This window comes from Gambusia affinis, linkage group LG02 (assembly GCF_019740435.1).
Source record: "Gambusia affinis linkage group LG02, SWU_Gaff_1.0, whole genome shotgun sequence".
Classification (NCBI taxonomy): Eukaryota; Metazoa; Chordata; class Actinopteri; order Cyprinodontiformes; family Poeciliidae; genus Gambusia; species Gambusia affinis.
Window position 1 is genome coordinate 19,707,889 of NC_057869.1, and position 20,634 is coordinate 19,728,522.

At 36.5% G+C, this 20,634-nt stretch overlaps 1 protein-coding gene across 1 annotated transcript; it reads left to right on the forward strand.

The window, feature by feature from the left end:
• The first annotated feature begins 583 nt into the window (after positions 1 to 583).
• ca7 (carbonic anhydrase VII) lies at positions 584 to 7,897 on the forward strand. Its single transcript, XM_044101320.1, has 7 exons — positions 584 to 688; positions 1,185 to 1,382; positions 4,459 to 4,577; positions 4,813 to 4,908; positions 5,670 to 5,732; positions 5,838 to 5,993; positions 6,933 to 7,897. The coding sequence occupies exons 1-7, from the start codon at positions 652 to 654 to the stop codon at positions 7,050 to 7,052; spliced, it is 789 nt and encodes a 262-aa protein (XP_043957255.1). The 5' UTR covers positions 584 to 651; the 3' UTR covers positions 7,053 to 7,897.
• Positions 7,898 to 20,634: the final 12,737 nt, after the last annotated feature.

Here is a 20,634-nt window from a genome sequence, read left to right on the forward strand (position 1 = left end):
CAACTTTTGTAAAGGGTCCCTCCATGAGCCCAGGATTTGTTGAACAATTCGAACTTTCCTACAAGTAATTGGTGCCCATATATTGTGTATGTGAGCACATCATAGTAGTGTCAACATTTATAGAACATAACGAGCAAAAACAACCCCAAAGTTTTCATTTTTAAAGTTATTCATTGCAGCAAATTTAAACTTAGCAGCAAACCTTTATTCATGTTTAACTTAAAATCTAACTTTTATACTTCTAAAATTGATTTGTTTTTATTTACTTTTGTCCTTTTAGCCTAAAGCTCTTCCAGGAAGAAATCCTGTAACCCAGAAAAGCTGTTTTTCATCTTATTTGTTTTCTACTTTCCCTATCAAATAACTGAAAGTACACAAAAAGAAAGAAGTAGCCTATTATTTCAGGGTTCATTACATTTTCCCACAATAATCGTGATACATTTATGAAAAAAAATGTCACGCTTTCTTGAAATATAACCTCTACGTTTGTCCATAAATGGATAAATTACTGATTGAATTGTTTTTGTGGGCACGAGGGGGCGTGTCTCACCGGGAGTAATTGTCCGTCCCTCTTAATAAACTTAATCAAAAGCTGCACCAGCTGATCTCTGTGACCGTCATTAAGTGTGAGTTAAGCCGTAAATAAGGACAATGACAGGACACCACTGGGGATACGGAAAAGAGGACGGTAAATAAAAGTTCTTAATCAGACTCTCTATAACATGTTTAATAATTTCAGCTTGATAAATAGTTTCTTAGCTGCACAAACGTGTCCTGCTCTGCTTCTCCGGAAGGATACCTGCAAAGACGGCTGTTAAACCGGGATTAACCCGGTGCTTTACAGGGCGACCGCTGTCACTTTAACTTGAGAATCTGCTTTTGAGTTTCCCCTGGACTTCTGAGAGGGGAAACGACTAATAAATAATGCTTTCTGACAGTTTTTAAGAATGAGTTAGTCTTTACTCATTTGTTTTGCACATAATTCTGATGTTGAATTGGAAAATTTCTAGGGTAGATTTTGTGGTATGGTTTTTATTTTCTCAATAGGACAAAATAAAGACCATTTTATTTTTTATCTTGGAATGTGCAGGGAGTTGATTTCATTTTATGGCTTAAATGAATTGAAGCTGTTGTAAAAAATATGTGTTTTATTTCCCTTCCCTTCACCCACCTGTAATTTAAAGGTCCTTCAGCATGGCACACAGAGTACCCAGTTGCCAAAGGAAACCGCCAGTCTCCCATTGACATCATTCCTGATGAGGCTAGACGTGACAGCAGCCTGGGTCCTATTTTCCTGAAGTATGACCGGTGTACATCTCTTAACATCGCTAACAATGGACACTCTGTAGTTGTGGAGTTTAATGACTCTGATGACCGCTCAGGTGAGAATAATCTGTTTGTTGACATTCTTATTTTCCCCTACAGGTTTTGTGAGAATTTTTTGCCCCAGAAATTGTCGTATTGCTTTGCAGGGTCAATGTTTAAAGATCCCCTTGCAGCTTTTAAAGGTGGTCATAGTTCAGAGATAATGTAACTCTCTTATCTGCTGATGCAAACATGCTGTAAAAATCTGTGCTGAAAGCAAAGGACAACAAGTTTTGGAAAGTGCAAACCAGGTGTATTACTGACCATAATAAAAGCCTGAAAATGAACCTCTGATTATGAGGCAGGAAAGTGCAGCTAACACTTTATGAAGATCTGTCTGCTGGAGAAAAGATATAATAACCTCTTGGAGATCTCAGTGGTTATTATGACAATGCTTGTTTTTATGACTGGGTGCATGCGTGACGGACACCCTGCAATCATCATGAATGATAAGTACAGAAGCGTGGGCAGTTCTACACAGAATTTCCACAAGGCAAGCAAATGTATGTAAATAACAGATTAAAGAAATGACCGGCAAGGGAACACAAGATGTACTGAGTCTTCTCCTATGTTTCCCCAACTCTTCAAATTGCTTGCAAGTTGCTTAGGGATGTGAAGTGTGATTGTGGGAAATTATCTATCTGGGGAATGAAAAATAATTCAGACAAATTGCAAAAATGGCATTTCAGAATTGGGTGCAACTATAGCACACATAACCACTTGCAAAACACATAAAATTGGTGCCAATTGAGTACATTTATCAAGATCTTAAATTCGTATGGGTAAAAAATAATTACAGATGACAAGTAAAAACTATAATGGGTAAATTCATACAAAAAAACTCGGTCTTGTTTTTTTTCTTGTTTAGTTTCATGTATGAACAATTATCAAAACTTTTTTTTTCATTTTTCACATGCTGGAAGAGCATTTTGAGGTACCTGCCTTTTTACATTTACCTTAACCAGACCTTGCCTTCCTTACATGAGCTTTATGATTATCCTTTTATTTTTTCAGGTTCTATTATACATTTTTAACCTGATTTAGATTGTTTGGCTTGTTGTTGATTTTTACACTCAAAACACGGAAAGTTTTTGTCTTTGGGAAACTAACCAGAACAGTCACAATGTTTTCATCGGTGCTAAGTAGAAAGTTCTCAAAACTCTAGGTAGTAATGCTAATAAATTAAGTAATAACTACTTTAGCTTTCCTTACATTTAAAGACGGTTATTAGTTTTCATGTGCCAAAGTGCAAGTTGTTTTATGTGTATACTTTGTAATTTGTTTCTCTGTGTTGCCTATGGAATCTGTCATAGTCAAATCATAAACAAATTTTAAAAATTTGTGTGAGGAAACTCATTTACGTTCAAACGAGGTAAACAAGAATAGGCTGATTGTGATGGAGCCTGACTTTATTAACAGTCCTTCCTGATTGTGGTCTCTGAAGTTCAGAATTCAACAACACAATGAGCTTTTGGATTAAGTGCACCCAAAGGGATCGAGCCGGCTTTTAGCGTCAAGGAATTATGTTCCAATGCAAAGATGCCTTTGTGTTTGTGCAAAAACATGGCTTATTTGCTTTAAGAATATCAATCTGCAGTAGTTCTGAACAGTGTAACAAATCACAATTGTAAATGTGGGAGATAATGTTTGCAAAGGACTGCCACAGTGTAATATTTTGTGGATACTAATATTTCAGCTGCCATGATTTCAAACTCTTCTCAGTTGGTAATATTTTTAATGGTTCTCTTGTTGTTTAGGTCAGATATAGATCTTTGTGACTGAGGTGCCCAAGCAAAGATGGTGAACATAAAGATGGCACTGAACATGGGGAATAGTGAACGAAATTTGAGTTAACGGAAGAGTTGTCTACATTTTACCATACATGGTCAAAATGTAAAATAAAAATATTTACCAGAAGAGTAATTTTATTTTCAGATGTGTTTTGTCAACTGGCAAAGTGTGGAAAAACTTTAAAACTTCTGCAGATGTGAATGAATTCGTATTGGAAATTTTAAACGTAATCCCAACAATTGTGATTGCCAAATTAATTGTTTTAATATGCCCAGAAAAAAATGGTTTTCTTTAGTGACTTGGGAAAGATCCCATTGTGCACTCTGCTTTGTAACTTTTGTCATCAAGAGAAAGATAGATATTTGTCATAAGTTTTAACAGTGGTGTTACATCCCCAAGGCAGTCTAGGAGTATTGGAGGGTGGCTGTAACAATAGATAAACCAGGGGAACAAATGAAGAGACAAAACCAGGAGGGTAAAGTTAAAGTTTTATTCTTTAAGAGAAATCTGAAGAAATCTTAAAGGCAAAAATGAGAACCTAAAAGAAAAGAAAAGGGAGAGTAACAAGAAAAACCAGGGTTTCTAGCAAACAACAAATCCTCCATCACAGCACCACAAAGCTGCAGCACACATGCTGCCCAACTGGTGCCCAAGTTGGCACCAGTTGGGCTGAAAATCCATTTCCCAGCGAGCCTTGTACTCTGCTAATCAGGTTGCTGCTGGAGCTCAGCAGCAACATGACATGGGGGGGAAAGTCCTACATGCAGCCACTTTTATTATTTACTTAATAAAAGTGGCTTTTATTAAGTAAATAAAAGCTAAACGTGGCTTGTAAGTAAATAAGGAAAGGGAACCAGACAGACACACCTAAGCTGCATTAATGACTTTAGATTGTTGAGGAAGACAAAGAAGCTAACTTGTATAGACGTGCTATTCCCAAATTGAAGCTGTGGGAGGACGGAGTACCTAGAGAAAATACAGGTCAGCAACACAAAGGTATGGAAAGACGATATACTGGGACTTAATCGGCATCATCTTCAATGATGTTTATTATGACATTGTTCATGTAAACTGAAAACTGCAGAAAAATAAAGTAAAAAATGTGGGTCATTGCATGTTACTTGCATGACTCGTCTTGTTGTATCTCTGAAGGAAGGTGCCAGACTGTGTTTGATGCCTTTTACATGGCACTCTGTGCCAGGAAGGCATTTCTATAACACTTCCTGAAAGAGTGTGAAGGTACAGTTGATGCCATGTGTGACTTCCAAATAATTTTTCTCACTTTCCTCATTCTGCCTACAGTGATTCAAGGAGGCCCTCTTGACAACCCTTATAGACTCAAGCAGTTTCACTTCCATTGGGGTGAAAAGGGATGTGAAGGATCTGAGCACACTGTAGCAGGAGTCGGCTATGCATCGGAGGTCTGTGTTTGGATTTAAATACTTCAGTTCTTAGGTTACTGGTAACTAAATGGACCCAGTAGGGTAACATCTGTTAACTTGTACGGTTAATTGAAGAATGAAGACAGGTTTTTTTTTAATTTTAGTTTATTTTCATGAAATCCTGTTGATGTATGACTGCTAGGGACATGTCATCCCAGCAGAGAAAGCAGATATTTGTTCCGAATTTAGTTTTTCAGCTTATTTCTTTCTTTAGTTGCATTTAGTTCACTGGAATGCTGCCAAGTACAAGACATTTGAGGAAGCAGCAACGGCTCCTGATGGCCTTGCTGTTCTTGGGATCTTTTTAGAGGTACAACATTTAATGCATGTCCAATTGTAGTTTCATCCTATCATATTTTTGAAGTTTGTAAGATGCGAGTGTTCTAAATTAAATAAATTTGTGTATTGGATTTAGATTGCCCCCTCCCCCCCACACTATTAAGAAAAGTTGTACTTCAATTTAGATTATTGAAATATCTGACAAAGCTAGTGTAATAGCTTTTGCAGCTCAGTGAGTGATGGGGTTTGTCTGGTAGGAAATGATAATCAGTTGTATCTGGCTAAGCAGATACTATCAGTTAAAACAGCAAATCATAAAACTGCTTTAAAGCTTTATCAATTTTTTTTTTTACCCATATCTATCGCTGTGCATGACTTATTCTTTAAGCAGCCTTCTCATACTCTATCCGTGAAAAGATATATCTGTTTTCAGAAAGGTTCAAATATAATAGTCTGCAGTCTGGTTTAACTTTTGTTTCAACATTTTAATGTCATGAGCAATTCCTTTGACCCGATTTGTAAAGTCTGAGTCGTCACTTTTACTTTAACTGTGGCATTTGATCCCATGGACAGTCTTTGCAATATGTTGCAGAAGACTTGGAGATCCAACACTCATCTCATCCAGTGTGAATGGAAATAAAAGCCCTAGCAAAATGATGTATTTTAATCAAACCTAGCAAAATTAATGCATGCAACTTGTTTTTTAGCCCACCAACAAATGAAGGAAAACGATTGTAAACATTTCTCTTAAAAACATAAATATCAGTTTTAAGAACCAGTCTGTTCTGTTAGCTAGGTGACGACCACAGATGGCTTCACATGATAACAGATGCTCTGTACATGGTGAAATTTAAGGTGAGTCTTGTATTTTACTGTTTACATGTATTACATTTTCTCTCCCATTTATAAGTGCATTGTAAAAGCTGTTGTTGGTGTTTATGTTATTTACTTTTCCTACAGGGCAGCTCCACAGATTTCAAAGGTTTCAATCCCAAGTGCCTCCTACCCAGCAACCTCCACTACTGGACTTACCTGGGGTCACTGACCACGCCTCCCTTACACGAGAGCGTCATCTGGATTGTCCTGAAAGAGCCGATCGTAGTCTCGGAAAAGCAAGTGAGGACATTCCCAACAGTTTAACTCGAAACTCTTAAATTCAAAAGACCTTTGTCGTTTTAATCCATGTCATGTCATCCAGTAGAAATGGTGCAACTGTGGAAAGTGGCCAAGATGAACCTTTCTTTCATTATTACAAAAAATAATTTTGAGATGTATGTAGATTTGTCAATAACGCTTTTTGTTGTTAAACATTAAACTAAAATATCATACCGTGAAATCGATAGTAGTAATATGTTCATTCACGTGGTGGTACTCATGCACAGCAAGATGCGAGTCCAGTAAGGAAATGTTTTGTTGTAGGGAGGAGGGAAGCAGCCATGAGCTACATAAAATTATAAGAAGAAATGTTCTAGAAACCATTTTGAATCATTTTTCTTTTTTTAAAGTTTTTGTGTAATCTTGTTGGTTAATTTGAAGGTTGGCGGCTCTCATTTCACCCCTTTCTCTGGATCTACACAGTATGACAGCTGAAAATGAGACAATTTCAGTTTTAAGACTTGCACCATAATGCAGTGAATAAGACGGGTACATGTGTATGAATGTAGACACTTTCAGCAATACGATACAACTGACCAGCAGCTGATGCCAGTTTACCCACATCTTCCTTTTTTTTAAAAAATGTTAAAATAATCAGGGTTTCTCTTTCTGCACACATTTTTCTGGAATTCTTACTGCTTGAAACTGCACCTTAATATGGCACCACACAAACTGCACTCACCTAATGGATGAAGTATTAGATTAGCTCTTTTATTATTTTAATCGCTTTTAATTATTGTATGCCTCTGTCCAACTGGATATGTGGCTAGTATAAATTGGTTTATGTTATTTTATACAGATTTTTAGCCCTACAATTCAATTTGTGTTACTGTAGAAGCCTAAATATGTTGCACTGAATTTAATGATTAAAACTACATGTCTTTGTGTCTAAATGTACAGCTGGGGATGTTCCGACTGCTCCAGTTCAGTGGTGAAGAGGATAGTCAGAGGATGCGCATGGAAAACAACTTCAGGCCTCCTCAGCCTCTCAAAGAGAGGCTAGTGCGTTCCTCCAATTAAGTTCACCTCTGTGCATATCAACTTGTAGAAGACAAAATCAGTTTTTGTGTTTGTGTGACGGGGCATGCTTTATTGCAAGTGTACTTTTACTGCTGTTGTAGTTTCTCCAAAAGCTTTTTTTGATCCATTTTGCACAAAGTAACATTAGCAGGAGTAAGTTTCTGTCAAAACAGAGATGCAGTTTTTTTGTTGTTTTTTTTAATCTGAAATCTTTGATAATTTGTAAATGATATTTTCTAAAAGGTTTTAAAGATATCACAAGACATTTGTTGTCAAATTTTAAAAGAAATTTATTTAAGCTTATAAGTTGAAGATAAAAACCTGGTTTGCACTCCAACGCCAGAAGCAGTTCATCGAAGAAAGCAAGCAACACTGTGAAATGAGTAGCAGCCAGATCTACAGGCTACCAACAGCCATCATTTAGCACTGATCCTCTATCAACTGTTTACCTTTAGATAAAACTGCTCTGTTGTCCATAAATCAAAATGGGACATGGATTTCCTCAGGTACCTTGTTGATGAATATTTTAAAATGTTTCTAACAAGATCTATTTTTGAGATATATTATGATGTGGTGGCAATAACACAATGTTTGACACCCGACTGAGAAGTGGCTCTTAAGTAATTATAGTTTTGTTGCAAGAGATGTAATTTCTGGGTGGCTTAAATATTTTTTTATAATGGATCTATCTGAAATTTCTCTAGAAGAAAATAAAATTCTAAATATCCTTTTCTCAGTTTCCCACCATTTTTTGTAAGAATCAGAAGTTTGACTTTTTACTTTTTGGAATATTGCTATCCAGCATGTGAGTCACGACTGAACACTTTTGAGGCCCAACACTCTCTTAATAAGATATTAACTGACAGAATAGCACAAACAGATGTCTTCCAGATAGTTCAGTTGTGGGTTTTTTTTCTTTTTTTTCTTTTTTCTTGAAGCTGAGGCAGTTCAAGCAAATGTTTAATCTCCCTCATAGTGGTGACAGGAACCAGTACTGAGTTCAAGGCAATCAGTAGCCAAATCCAAGCCCTCAGGAATGTACGATGGAGAGAAAACGCATACACTGTAGCCAGTTATGTACTAACTGAATACACAACGTTGTTACTTTAAGTTGTTCTGGGGTTTTGAGTAAAAAATAAATAAATAAATGCTGAATTTGTAACAGAAGTTAAAGAAAACCAAACTCTGGCAAAAAAAAAAAAAAAAAACACTTGTGAAAAAACTTGTGAAAGAAGCAAGAAATGGTAATGAAATCACCAACGAAAGGTGAGAACTGATGAAGAATTAAATGTTTTGTCTGCCTCCAAATCAAATTAACGCGATTTGTAGGCAATCACGTTAATTCGATTGCCTACAAATCGAATTAACGATTCGGTTTGTATCGAATCATTTATTCGATACAAATCGAATTAACAATTTGTATAGAATTAACAAATCGTTAATTTGTTAATTAACAAATTAATTTTGTAGAGTTTATACAATTGCAAGTATAAACAATAAAATACAATAAACAATTGTATTTATACAATAAACAACAATGTTTATTGTATAAACACAATAAACATTATTGTGTTTATTGTGTTTGTTCAGAGATGCACTTAACCAATTACTTAATAAATAAATGTGCATGAGGTTAATCTTTTGTGGCCACCACATGTTCATTTTAAAGATATTTAAAGGTGTATCCCATTAATTAATGGAAAAGTGCTGAAATGTCAAAAACATTGTCAATGGACATTTGAACAAAACATTAGTAAAGGCTTAATTTTAGCATTTCAGCAGTATCAGTTGGTATATAGTCCTTGAACATGTTTCTGTCATGCTTCCCTGAAACTTCATCCCCTGGAACTTGATTAATCTGAACTCTGTCCCCTCCAGGCTGTTTGCTGTTTGCATTTTGATTCCTTGTTCTGCTCATGTAAATTGTTAGCTGATTCTGAGAGTGGCTCCTCCTGCAGGTTTGAAGCACATCTCATCTCCCTTCATTCATTATAAATAGATTTTAAAGGCCGTCCTGCCTTTGCAGTATTGTTTTCATGAACGAGGCATTGAGAATTATAGTTTTCATTCATATTTTATGTTATAATGATTTATTGGGAATGGAAAGACGATAAGCAAACAAAAGCATACATTAAAAACAGATGAAATATTATTGGATAATCATAGCATATCATACTCAAATGCACAGTTGTCTTAATCAGAATTACGATTCCAAAAGTACCAGAAGTACCCAGAAGATCTGCAGCTTATAGTTTATAGGAAATGTCTGTGCGGCTTTGTTGGGAAAGAGCTGCACAGACATTGATTGGTCATTGTTGATGCGCTGGTGAAAACCGGAGCCCAGAATATAGTTTTAAAGATAGCCAAGTTAGCCAACTGCCTCAGGGCATCGCCTCTGTATTTACATTTTGCAAATAAACCCTGTGATGTGAATGAAGAGATGGAAGTAAAGGAGATTAGTGAAATCAGTTGGGGGGAAAAAATGCAACAGGAAAGATATTCTTGGAGAAAATGCAAATTCATGTCTTTTCTAAAAATTTAAAAAGACATGAAAATATCTTTAAAATATTCTGATTAAAAAATTAAATGCTCCGCTAATTGTGTTAGTGTTAGAACTGCAAAAAACAAAGAAAACATATTTGAAAATAATATAAAATGCATAAAATTATGTTGCATTCGAGAAAAAATAGAGCAAAAATACAGTGTGGATAGTAACGCTTTTGTAATTCTTATCATAAAGAATAATATATTATATTAATTATGGAAATGTATGTCCTCCATGTTGGATTTGTTGGCACAATACCCAATTGAAATATTTAAGCTATACATTTTTGTGTTTGTTCTTGGTTTAGGTTGTTCTGGTCATCCATACATACATATTTGATTACATGATATTTATTTTTCAAAAAGGAAACAATTTCTCTTGAATGAATTTTGTGTTGTTTTTACTGAGTTAACAAATGGAGTACATTATCTTTTCCTATCAGCATGTTGTCTTTGAGCTATGGCATTATTGCCCCAGCAGATGGCAAGATATAGTAATGTTTGGAGATTGTACCTTTGTATAAATGTTTTTGATATATATACACAACAAAATTTAAATTTAAGTTCATATTAAAAACAGAAAAAAATAATCCCATTTAAATAGGGGAATTAACTCAAAAAAGTGTTTTGCTCAATAAAAATGGTAAAAGCGCCCCCCCCCGATCCCTCTACAACAAACCAATAAAAACACACACACACACACACACACACACACACACACACGCACGCACACGCACCTACCCGCACACACACACACACGCACACACACACACACACACAATAAATCATCACAGGCTAAATCAGAATAACTTTACTATTATCATACTTATTTCTGTAATTCACAATAAGCAGACTTTCTTTTCATGTCCTTGTGTGTCTTTTGTGGAAAAACAATCAATTATAATGTTTTTAGAACAACCTCTAGGTGGCAACATTTGATGTGTTTTGCATTAAGCAGCTTGAACCAATCTATGTTTCACCAGCTTAGTTAAGAGTAATAAAATACATATTTAAATTGTGATGTTTAAAATTAAGGTTACATAGGCAGGACAATATAATGATCAAAAGATCAATAGAGTGAGTAGAGCAAAAGCAAATGGTATTTCTTCAGTCCTGCTTTGTTTATCTGTATCTCAATCAATAACATTTGACCTTGTCTTTGTCTGCCCTCTCAGATGTGTGCAACCCCTCCTTGAGTCAAAAAGGTTACATTGCAATGATCGGTTTTATTTTCATGTGTTGTCTCCCTAAAATAAATACAATCAGAGTGCAGATAATATAGAAAGCATGCAAATGTGTGTGTGAAGTATATTTCCCCTCATATTCCCAAATAATAAATCTAAAATAGCATCATTGAGCTTTATTGAGACAGAGAATACCTGAGCAAGCACATCATCCCCAGCCACAATCGATGTGCCGTGTAAGATGATATTACAGTCAAACCTCAGAAATAGAGTCAGTCACATGTATTTTTAGCAGTACGTTATCTACTTGCTTATCATACAGCAAAGTCTGAGCAGCACCGTGAAGTACAAGACTCTGGGACAAATATACTGTTTCCAGCAGAAAGACATTCCAAAATAATATCATTTGCATTTCTGTAGAACATATATAAGTGTAAATATATAAAAAAATAATAATTTAGATTGTGAATGTGCATGTACATTCTATGTGGAGTTTGCACATTCTGTAATTTTATTGAAGTATGCTGTTGTTTTTTTCCCCTGTGATCACAACTTTCTAAATTTTGAATTTCAAAAAATTAGTTTTAATGTGGAACCTGTGATACAAAGTTGTGTGGTTTTATTATTCAACAGGCTTAATTGTTAAGTGAACTCAGATTTTTGCATACAACTAAGCCCCGGGTTATTCATACCCTGACAGTAGTCTTTTTTTTTTTATTTACCTACATATTTATTCTTACACTTTGAGGAGGAGAGGCTCCAATTTAATAAAAATCTGCAGATTGAGGTGCTGGCATGGAGGCCTCACAAGCTCAAACACTCTGAACTCATCACCAAAGATAAATCAAAGCTAAAGTCAAAATCTAGTCCAACAACCAGTGAGTACATGCCGAAAAACAAAACAAAACAAAATGGTCAGCTTTTATAAAATCACAGTTAACTTTAATTTTTGTACCCAAAAATAACCAAAAATCCATGCAAGGTATCATTAAATGCTTTAGGAACACAATTTTTCTTAAAGTATTATTATTATTATTATTATTTTTAAAATGGTGTCATCGTTTACTGCAGCTGCAGACTTGAGGACTATTAGGGGCAAAACTTTGAATCCAGGATTTTGGGTTCTCGTTGTGAGCGCTGTTTACTTGGACCAATACAGTCTTATGCAAGAGCAACACTGTGACCACTTAATCATTTTACTTAACAAGATTATTGTATTAATCACAAAATTTGATAAGAGGGACATAATGTATCTTTTATTGTGATGGTGATGCAGAGTTACTGAACCACAGTCGTAATTTTGTTTGACCTGAACTACAAATCTGACCTTCACGTCCACAGCACAGCGATGCAGTCGCAATCATCGTTTTTCATCTCTACAGATGAAGAAAGGATGCTGAGCTTCTGAGTCGTTAAATTTCTCCACACTGCCAAAGATAGAGATTCTATCTAACAGAGGACGCAGCCATGCTGCGGTTGCCATGGATTCAAACAGCACACAAAGCACCAAACAAATGCTTTGGCCAGCTCATATCGCCCCTACTTGTACATGAGCCGGTGATGCATCGCCATCACCCTCTCAGAAAATAAAATCATACTATGACAATATCTGATGCCTAACTCTGCCCTCCACAGTGGCATGTGTGGTTTCTCTCTTCATGAAGGAGCTTTATTTAGCTTTATATCTGGGCTCGTTCCGTGAGGACACCTGGTCATGTCCAAATCAGACAGAAAAAACACACATACATCACTTGCGTTTGATGATTTGTGGCCTTCATTGTTGCTCATGGTCTTGTTTGAGATGAAGCTATGGCAACTTGCCAAACAGTCCACAACATTTCAGGGTTATGTATATACACCAGAGGTATTAAGGAGGCTAAACTATAGTGGCCCTGCTTTACTCAGTGTACTGTAAATCACAGCTGAAGGAGAAACGGAGGTACCGCTAAACCACTTGGTTGGGATTAAGAAAACAAAGCTTTATTGTCATGGGAGAGAGGTCACAATCTATTATCCAACACATTAGTGTCAACTTATGTACCATAAAAGCTGTTATTTATGGAGCCTTTTATCTGTAAAACCAATTTTTTTTCAGCCTCGGTTTCTATTTTTAACCTCAGATTATCAGAATACACCAGTGTAGTGCAGGATATGATGCCGCGTCCTGATCTCTGACTTTAGATCATGCCAGTGTGGGGTTTCCAAGGATTCAGTCATGACATATTCTGAGCGGGAAACACCTACAAGGTCTTCAGAAAGCTCAAATGTCTCTACTCAGTGACCCTTACCGACTCCCGAGTGAGTCTGAGAGCTGGTGTTTGCATTGTGTCTATGGAAACTCACACAGCCGGCACTGCATCAGATCCCAGTCACCCCTATTTATTTCAAACACGTCTGCTTAAAGTCAGCACTGCTCCTGCTTGGCTGGCTGAGTAGAAATGCAACACTGACTCCACAAACTTAATGGTCAGGAATACAGAAGCTGCTGCTGTTTCAATCACATATGAAGAGGTCATGTAAACCTTCACTCACAGAAACCCATTTCTATAATAAACATGTAAAACTGTTCAGCTTCATAGGTGTAAATTATTGACAGACTAAACCTTTTAGTTATTAGGTTGTTATGTAGATACAGAAAGATTGTATAGGTTGCCCAGTCAAGATTGACTCATGGTTGCTCAAAACTTTACAAGACCGACTGATTTTAGTGATGTGGTGGGTTTTAAATATTGAATAAAATGTTGTGCTACCTGACTGGCTTAATTTTCACTCTTACATTTAACTTTATGACACGCAAAATTACAAGTGGATAGCCCATATTGTCTGCAAGTGTATTTTGGGTAAAACTCGTCACCAGCCGTCCAACAACGTCATCATCAATCACTTAGTAACAGAAAGCAAACTAGATGAAGCATTTATACCGACTACGGTAAGTTAGTATGAGTGGCGCTTCATGGAGCGGCAAAGTGAAAAGGATGAAAAATAGGGAGCAGGGAAAAGTCAAGAACTGGACGCATATTTTGTTCGTCGTCTTGGAGATGAGCCGGACTTTTCTGTTGGCAGCGATTCACAGGCCCGCCAAAACTGCCAGCCCAGCGAGGGAGCCGGGCTAGTTACAGGTAGCAAATCTAACATTATTCACAGTGTATGAGTTATCTGTAGAGTGATTATTGTAAATTGTACCAGCCGACCCGCCTAGCTTACTCTCTATCCGCGGTGCTGAACTGCTTTGAATTTGTGTTGCTTCATCATTAATGAGCAGGTAACCTGATGTTTTTGTTGTTCTCTTGGTTTGTTATACTTCATGTCTGTTTGAGGGACTTCAGAATGACATAGTGCCTCTTTGTGAAGCTCTGCTGTTATTATTTGGGTATAAAGGCCCCCATCATTAGCCCCAGCTTCGGCCCAACGCTGACTTGTTCCGCTAGTAGTGTAACCCTTAATATGTATTTTATTGTTATTGGCAGTCAAATAACTATGGCAACTGTACAAGTTCGAAGATTCGTGTATTTTTGAGATTTGAGTTAAATAAATCACCACATTCATAAATAAATCATAGATTGATGTAATCCCTTATGACTTGATGATTTTTTTTCTGTCCTATTAAGACAGGATAGCATTGTGACACTTTTTGACTCAGGCTGTATATATATATATATACCTATTTTTATTTTTTTCTCACTTTTTGACACAGTAAACTAAGCCATGTGGAAAATGTTGATTGTAATAAGGCTGTCGGCCTTAATCCAGACAATCCCATTGAAAAGTGATCCGACAACTTTACCGATCTCTGATACAAGCACATGTGATCATCTTCATGTCTGTGTCTCTGGACTGTGTCCGAAAATAACACAGTCCTCGGCCAATTTGATCCCAGCCGCACTGACTATCTGAAACTCCCACAACCACCTAACACTGTCACATTCACACACAGGGGTCAGTTATTCACCCCAAGCATCACAAGTTTCCAAGGTTCCTGTCCCTGAGGTCAGCTGGGTCAAAAATAGCGTCTGTTAGCCTTTTATAAACCAGAGTGTTTCTATAAAAAGCTCCTGGATGATCAGAAACTGTAGCTGAAATCCCATCACCCTATCTTTAGCTTTATTTATGTCCTGGTGTTGACAGGCCCCACTTGCGAAGCTTTCCAGTCATGGTCACATGTGTGCCGAGCCCTTGGCCCACTGCTGGAAAGCACCAAGGGGTGAAACAGTAATCAGTGGGCCCATGGCACTGCCAGCCTGCGTCCCTCAGAGAAACAAGCTGCCTAACAGCTGCTGAGTTAACAGCTTGATGGTCCCGCTCACAGATTCTTTCCATCTACTTAGTGTTTATGGAGCTCTCTTTTGATGACAGATAAGCATGCCCTCTATTGTTAAACCCCGATTGACATTATTACATCCGTCACATGCGAGAACTATTGTTAAATGAAAAGATGTAAAAATAGAAAGGTTTCCAGTTATGTGCTTTATTTGACATATGTGGGTCACGTTTTGCCGACCTATTTTTTTGTCTTACAGTTGAACTTTGCATATGGCTCAAAGGTGACTGACTGACTACATTTCTGGGAAGCATGATTTCTGTCACTTTCTCATAAGTGCGTTCAACATGTGGCACAGACAAACTTAGGCACAGACATGTGTAACACTTATTGTATGAATGTTCACAGTTTAAAAGATTTATGAATAACAACTCTAAATTACTTTGAATTAGGTCAAATTAGTTCAATTTTGTTTATGTCACACTTCAGAAAAATTTAGCCAGTTCTTGACAAGTTCTAAATGGTTCTGGCTGCCGATCTGTGAGGGTAGCTGTGTAGTGGAGATTTGCAGACGTGTCTCACTCTTCTCATCTTCAGATAATATGGTTCTGTTAATGTGGAACCATAACTGACTTAATGAACCATTTGCAGTTTCACTATATGGGCTGTGTGTACTTAGACTTGCATGGCTTAATCTTTGAGACACATACTGGCAGGACCAACTAGGTAGACCTCCATGAAACTGGAGGGTACATAAAAGAGACACTGTTCCATTAGATATTGACAACTTAAGGTATTGTTCTATAACTTATCCCTGCATTGAATCTCTCCAAACTCTCTTCTGTGTTCTTTTATTATGCTTTTTGTTCACTAATGTTCACTAATAAACCTATGAGACTTGTTAGAGATGTTAGGTACCTTCTGAAAGTAGTTTATTACACTATTAAAGTACAGTGGTTGTTTTCAAAGTTGTAGTTATTAAAGATACAGTATGTAACTTATACAAAAATATGTTTTTCAGATATTAAAACTGTCACTATGTCGTAATAGTAAACAGATAATCTGTGAAAATCTAGCTGATCTAGCAGATATACATAGTGTATATCAAAGCTGTATAGTGGGATAAGGCTCTTGACTGACCATTGGTCACATGGGTTTTGGAACAAGTAACCAAATATGACTAAAATATCAGGATACGTGTTCATTGTCCTGTTTTTAATGTTTCTAATTTTACTTTAACCAGTAATTTACATGTTTTATGAAATAACTGACACACAAAACATGGAACCAGTCAAATGTTTGAATACATGTAATGAACTTGGGGAAATAGAGGTTTTACTTATTAGGCCAGATTTCAGTCATACTACAATCAGTCACAACAAGCAGTGTAAATTAACAATTTAAAACTTTAACAACCCAGCATGTTCATGTATCATTGGAAAGTTTTATGTAACCCGTTTTAATTATGTTTTCATTTGTTGTGGTAAGCTTATGTTTCTGTCTTAGGCTTAGGGATTGGTAGGCAATATTGGGTATAGCAGTCAACAAGATTTCTTTATTATACGTTTTGCCAGTATGTATCTTTAACTTGACCCTTTGGCTGAATTTATTACAAAATCCAGGTTAAAGTAGATTTGTGGTCAGGGAAGAGGGACTTCAACTGTTCAGGTTCTTCCTACTGGAACGATCGTGTTATTTTATCTGTGAATGAATCAGGTTTTGAAGCAGCAGACGTAGCTGTGACTCCAGATAGTGGAGATTAATGGGTTAGAGAACATAGTCTCTTCTCTTCATATTAAAGGAGACACAGAGGAGAAGGATGAAGAGCCAGTATGACTCCCTGTGGAAAAACTGAGTGTGTTTCTTCTCCTCCTCCCCCCTTTTCCTTTTTTCCCTCTTCTTCTTTCGTCTCATGTGTTTAATCAAGTTCAGAGCAGCTTTGCCCACACAAGGACAGTAGGTTTCATCCCACTCAGGCATCAGTTCATGACTGATGGCAGAAGCTGCATTCACAGTGTAGGTGGACAGTGTGTGTGTGTGTGTCTGCTAAACTGGGTCCTCATGACTGAGACAATCACACTAAGGGTCTGCTGGTGCTTTCATCAGGTTTCTTTCTGAACCATACTACAAAGACCTGGTGGTCATTTCTATTATTCTCTCACACTGATCCTTGTATCGATGTATTGAGTCTCAGGCCTGCTATTATGGGAACGGGGTGGCCAAGATATGTCAGTGTTCAATATGTGTGGGATGAGTGAGTCTGAAAGTAATGGATTATACATGGGGTGTCATGGTGTGAAATGTATCTTTTTTTTTTCTTCAATGATATTATACATAATGTAGCTTATATTTTATGTGATCCCTCTGACTTTTAAGTCCGTTCTCTTATAATCAGGCAAGATTGACTGTTTTTTTTATTTTTTATTTTTATTTAGGTTTCCTTTCTGTTTTCAAATTATTAGACTCACTCGCACAACACATCCTATCAATTTTCTTTCGTAACCTGTCAGTTTGACATCCATGCAGTGGGAAGAAATACTTTTAACAAGGTTCTTTCAGGCACCTATTAAATTTATTAAGCAATATTTTCCTCATGTGAACTCCATTCCATAATCTCTCCTGCTGCAGTGGACATAATGTTAACTGTATCTCCCTTTCACATGACTCGATCCCACTCCATTTGGAATAATGACCTTATCAATGCATCACTGTGTTCTTCCACTAACCTGAGATTCAAGGCCATTTAATGAAGTTTGTGTAGTAAGATAATTTAGATGATTCACCAGATCTAGAGAGTTAAGTCCCTGCTGTTTTATAAAGTGACTAAAACCAAGTACAAAGTAAGTTTTGTATCTGTTGCTCAATTTTATGATTAGACTCTCTCAGACAATAAGACAGGATGAGTTTGTCGTTCATTTAATTTATAAAACATTTCCTGCCAGTGTTTTGTGCTGAAGCCTGACTCAGCCTGCAACAGCCAGATCCCTGTATCTAAAGGACCCGTTTCCGGCTCGTCTGATTATGTAATTTGTCTGAGAATGATTAGGTGATGCGTGCTAATTAAATACATGTATTTTATTAAAAAGATGCTAGATGTTGAGGAGGGTAGGCATGTTAACACTTTGTCAAATAGTGCTAAGAGATTTCTGGTGGCTGTAATTACTTTTTAGATTCATATGTTACAGTTTTATGTTGCTGAACTGATACTCGTTGCCATTCTAATAATGTTTAACAGTATAAAGCTGAAGTGGAGTATGTAAGTGCACAAAAAAGATCTTTTGAACCACAGAATCACTAATACACCTGCACTGATTTAGATTCTACTGCTTTTAAAATGCATCAGTGCAACACCTACGCACTGCTAAGTGTGAGGGAGTTAAGTTAATTGTCATGTGTGAATTGCACCTGATTCTTGAATCAGATGCGGGTTCCTTTCCAGCTTCCTGTTTTGATCAATTCTGAAATGTAGGGGTGATTATGGTTTCTGAGATGCCATAAATAGCAGCAGTGACGCACACAGTCTGTCAAACGTCCGTTTTATTTGACAAGCTGTTTTGGCTGTTTTTCCTGTCTGGAACATCAAATTACTGTATTGAATAAATAAAGGGAAAAAAAATGTCACAAAACAATGACCCCTTTCTTTATGTGGGCTTTTAATGCAGACATTTTAATTCCGGTGCGCATTGGCTCCATCTCTTTTATTTGCGATAATTTAAATGTCAATAATATGCTTTGATGCGTCATGGACGGATACAGTAAGAATAGATGTTAGTCGAAAAGAAAAGAAGATGGAAGAAATTACTGGATTTTGAATGAATGCTTGTGGAGAATACAAATAATTTTAAGGTGTAGCACATTTTATAGTTTAATTTGACCAATTTTTTTTTATTTTGACTGACCTGATTAAACAGATAAATTCTCTGAATCAAGCTAATTTTTTACAAAACTACAGCTTCTTCTCACTCACTTTCATTGCTTATTTCCTAATAATAGCGCTTGTCGCTGCAGTGATTCTCCAGGCGGTTTTTCAGATGAGCTTTCTGATTTAAACTCAGACCTTCAATTTCTATGTTGACTTGAATTAAACCAACATATATTAAGCTCAGAGCTAATGTTTATCGAACTAGCATGTGTGAATAAATGCCTAACAGTTGACAGAATCAGGTTTGTAAATCAGGCTCCTGTGCTTGAAGTTGCTGCCTTTATTGGGCGTTCTATTTCTTCAACACCGTGTTTGGTCAAATAAAATTATGAGCTTAATTTTAATGTTTCTTGAACGTGCAACTTTTGAGGATCAGCTTGCATATGGTATGAACATAATATAAATAAAATAGGCTAAAGATTTTGAGACACCTAAAAGATATGCTTTAAAAACTACCGCAACCATTCAAGACAGTGCCTAAGAAAAACATTTTTAGCCAGAACTTATATTGAAAGTTCATCAAAAGTTGCAATTCCATTACAAATAGTAAAGGTACTTTGTATGCATGGTACATGCAAATTCTATTTATTTTTCGTTGCTCAAGTACCACTTGTGCCACTGCAATCAGCATTTCCAGCGTCTCACTCTAGCAGGGCTAATGTTAGAATCTTCTGAGAATCACAAGTCAACTCTACTTGACCTATATCAAAAGGTGAAAAAAGCTGAAACAAGCAATTCCTTGAATTCACAAGAACCTCTTGTTTGGTACCCACAGTGAAGCCAACATTTTGTTCCATTAAAGAGCAGTTCCAGTAAAGATAGGCAGCTGGAGTACATCAGACACAGTTATGTAACTTAACACATCTGCAATCTAAGTCTCTGCAAGGCAGCACCATTCCTGTTAGTGACTGAGCTTATCTAACACAAAGGAAAACCCTAACAGCTTGGTGACACCACTCAACTGGTCTTTCATTGGGATTTTTTATTAAGTCGCTTACAGCGCAAGCAACTTGCAGCACTTTAGTTTTGTGTACATTTATTGGGCAGTTTTGTAAGGCTATTTCTCAGAAATAAACTATTATATCCAAATAATAATAGAAAATAAATATGTTTACATGAACTTTTAATTATGATTTGATTTATTTTCTTTTAGATGTAGATTGTCTCAACAGTTGTAACCCCTATTGCACTCCTACCTTCACATTTATATTGGTGAGAAGCAAAACGCATTCAATGCATTCGTCTGTTATTATTGCTTTCAGTCAGTTTTAAAGTCGCTGCTTGATGAGGTTTTAGAGATTTCCAGGATGAGATCTAATTTATTCTGATGCAAATCTAGCTAGAAGCGAAGGAAGAAAGAATATTTTTGAGTTTTAGTATTCACTGAAGTGCAGATGTTTGCATTTCTATTCAAATAAATGTAATTGCCTTATGTGTTGTAATCTTTTTTGTGGGAAGTATCTTTTCTTATTCACTCCTTCTTAAAGTGAAACATTGTTTATAATGAATAGCAGGATTAGTTCCTTTGTGAAACTAAAAATACTCATGTGTGGTCGTCCGTGGTCACAGCTAAAGTAAATCGTGTCAAAGAACAAATCAATAGATTAGTTTAACCAGATAGTATTCTGCTGGTGTTTGTTTAGCAGAGAATAAATGAGATAGACAAGTCTGATT

Coding starts and splice junctions, on each gene's coding strand:
- ca7 (XM_044101320.1), top strand. CDS start 652: ATGACAGGACACCACTGGGGATACGGAAAAGAGGACG. Junction 1,383..4,458: donor TGACTCTGATGACCGCTCAG/GTGAGAATAATC, acceptor TTCTGCCTACAG/TGATTCAAGGAGGCCCTCTT. Junction 4,909..5,669: donor TTCTTGGGATCTTTTTAGAG/GTACAACATTTA, acceptor CTGTTCTGTTAG/CTAGGTGACGACCACAGATG.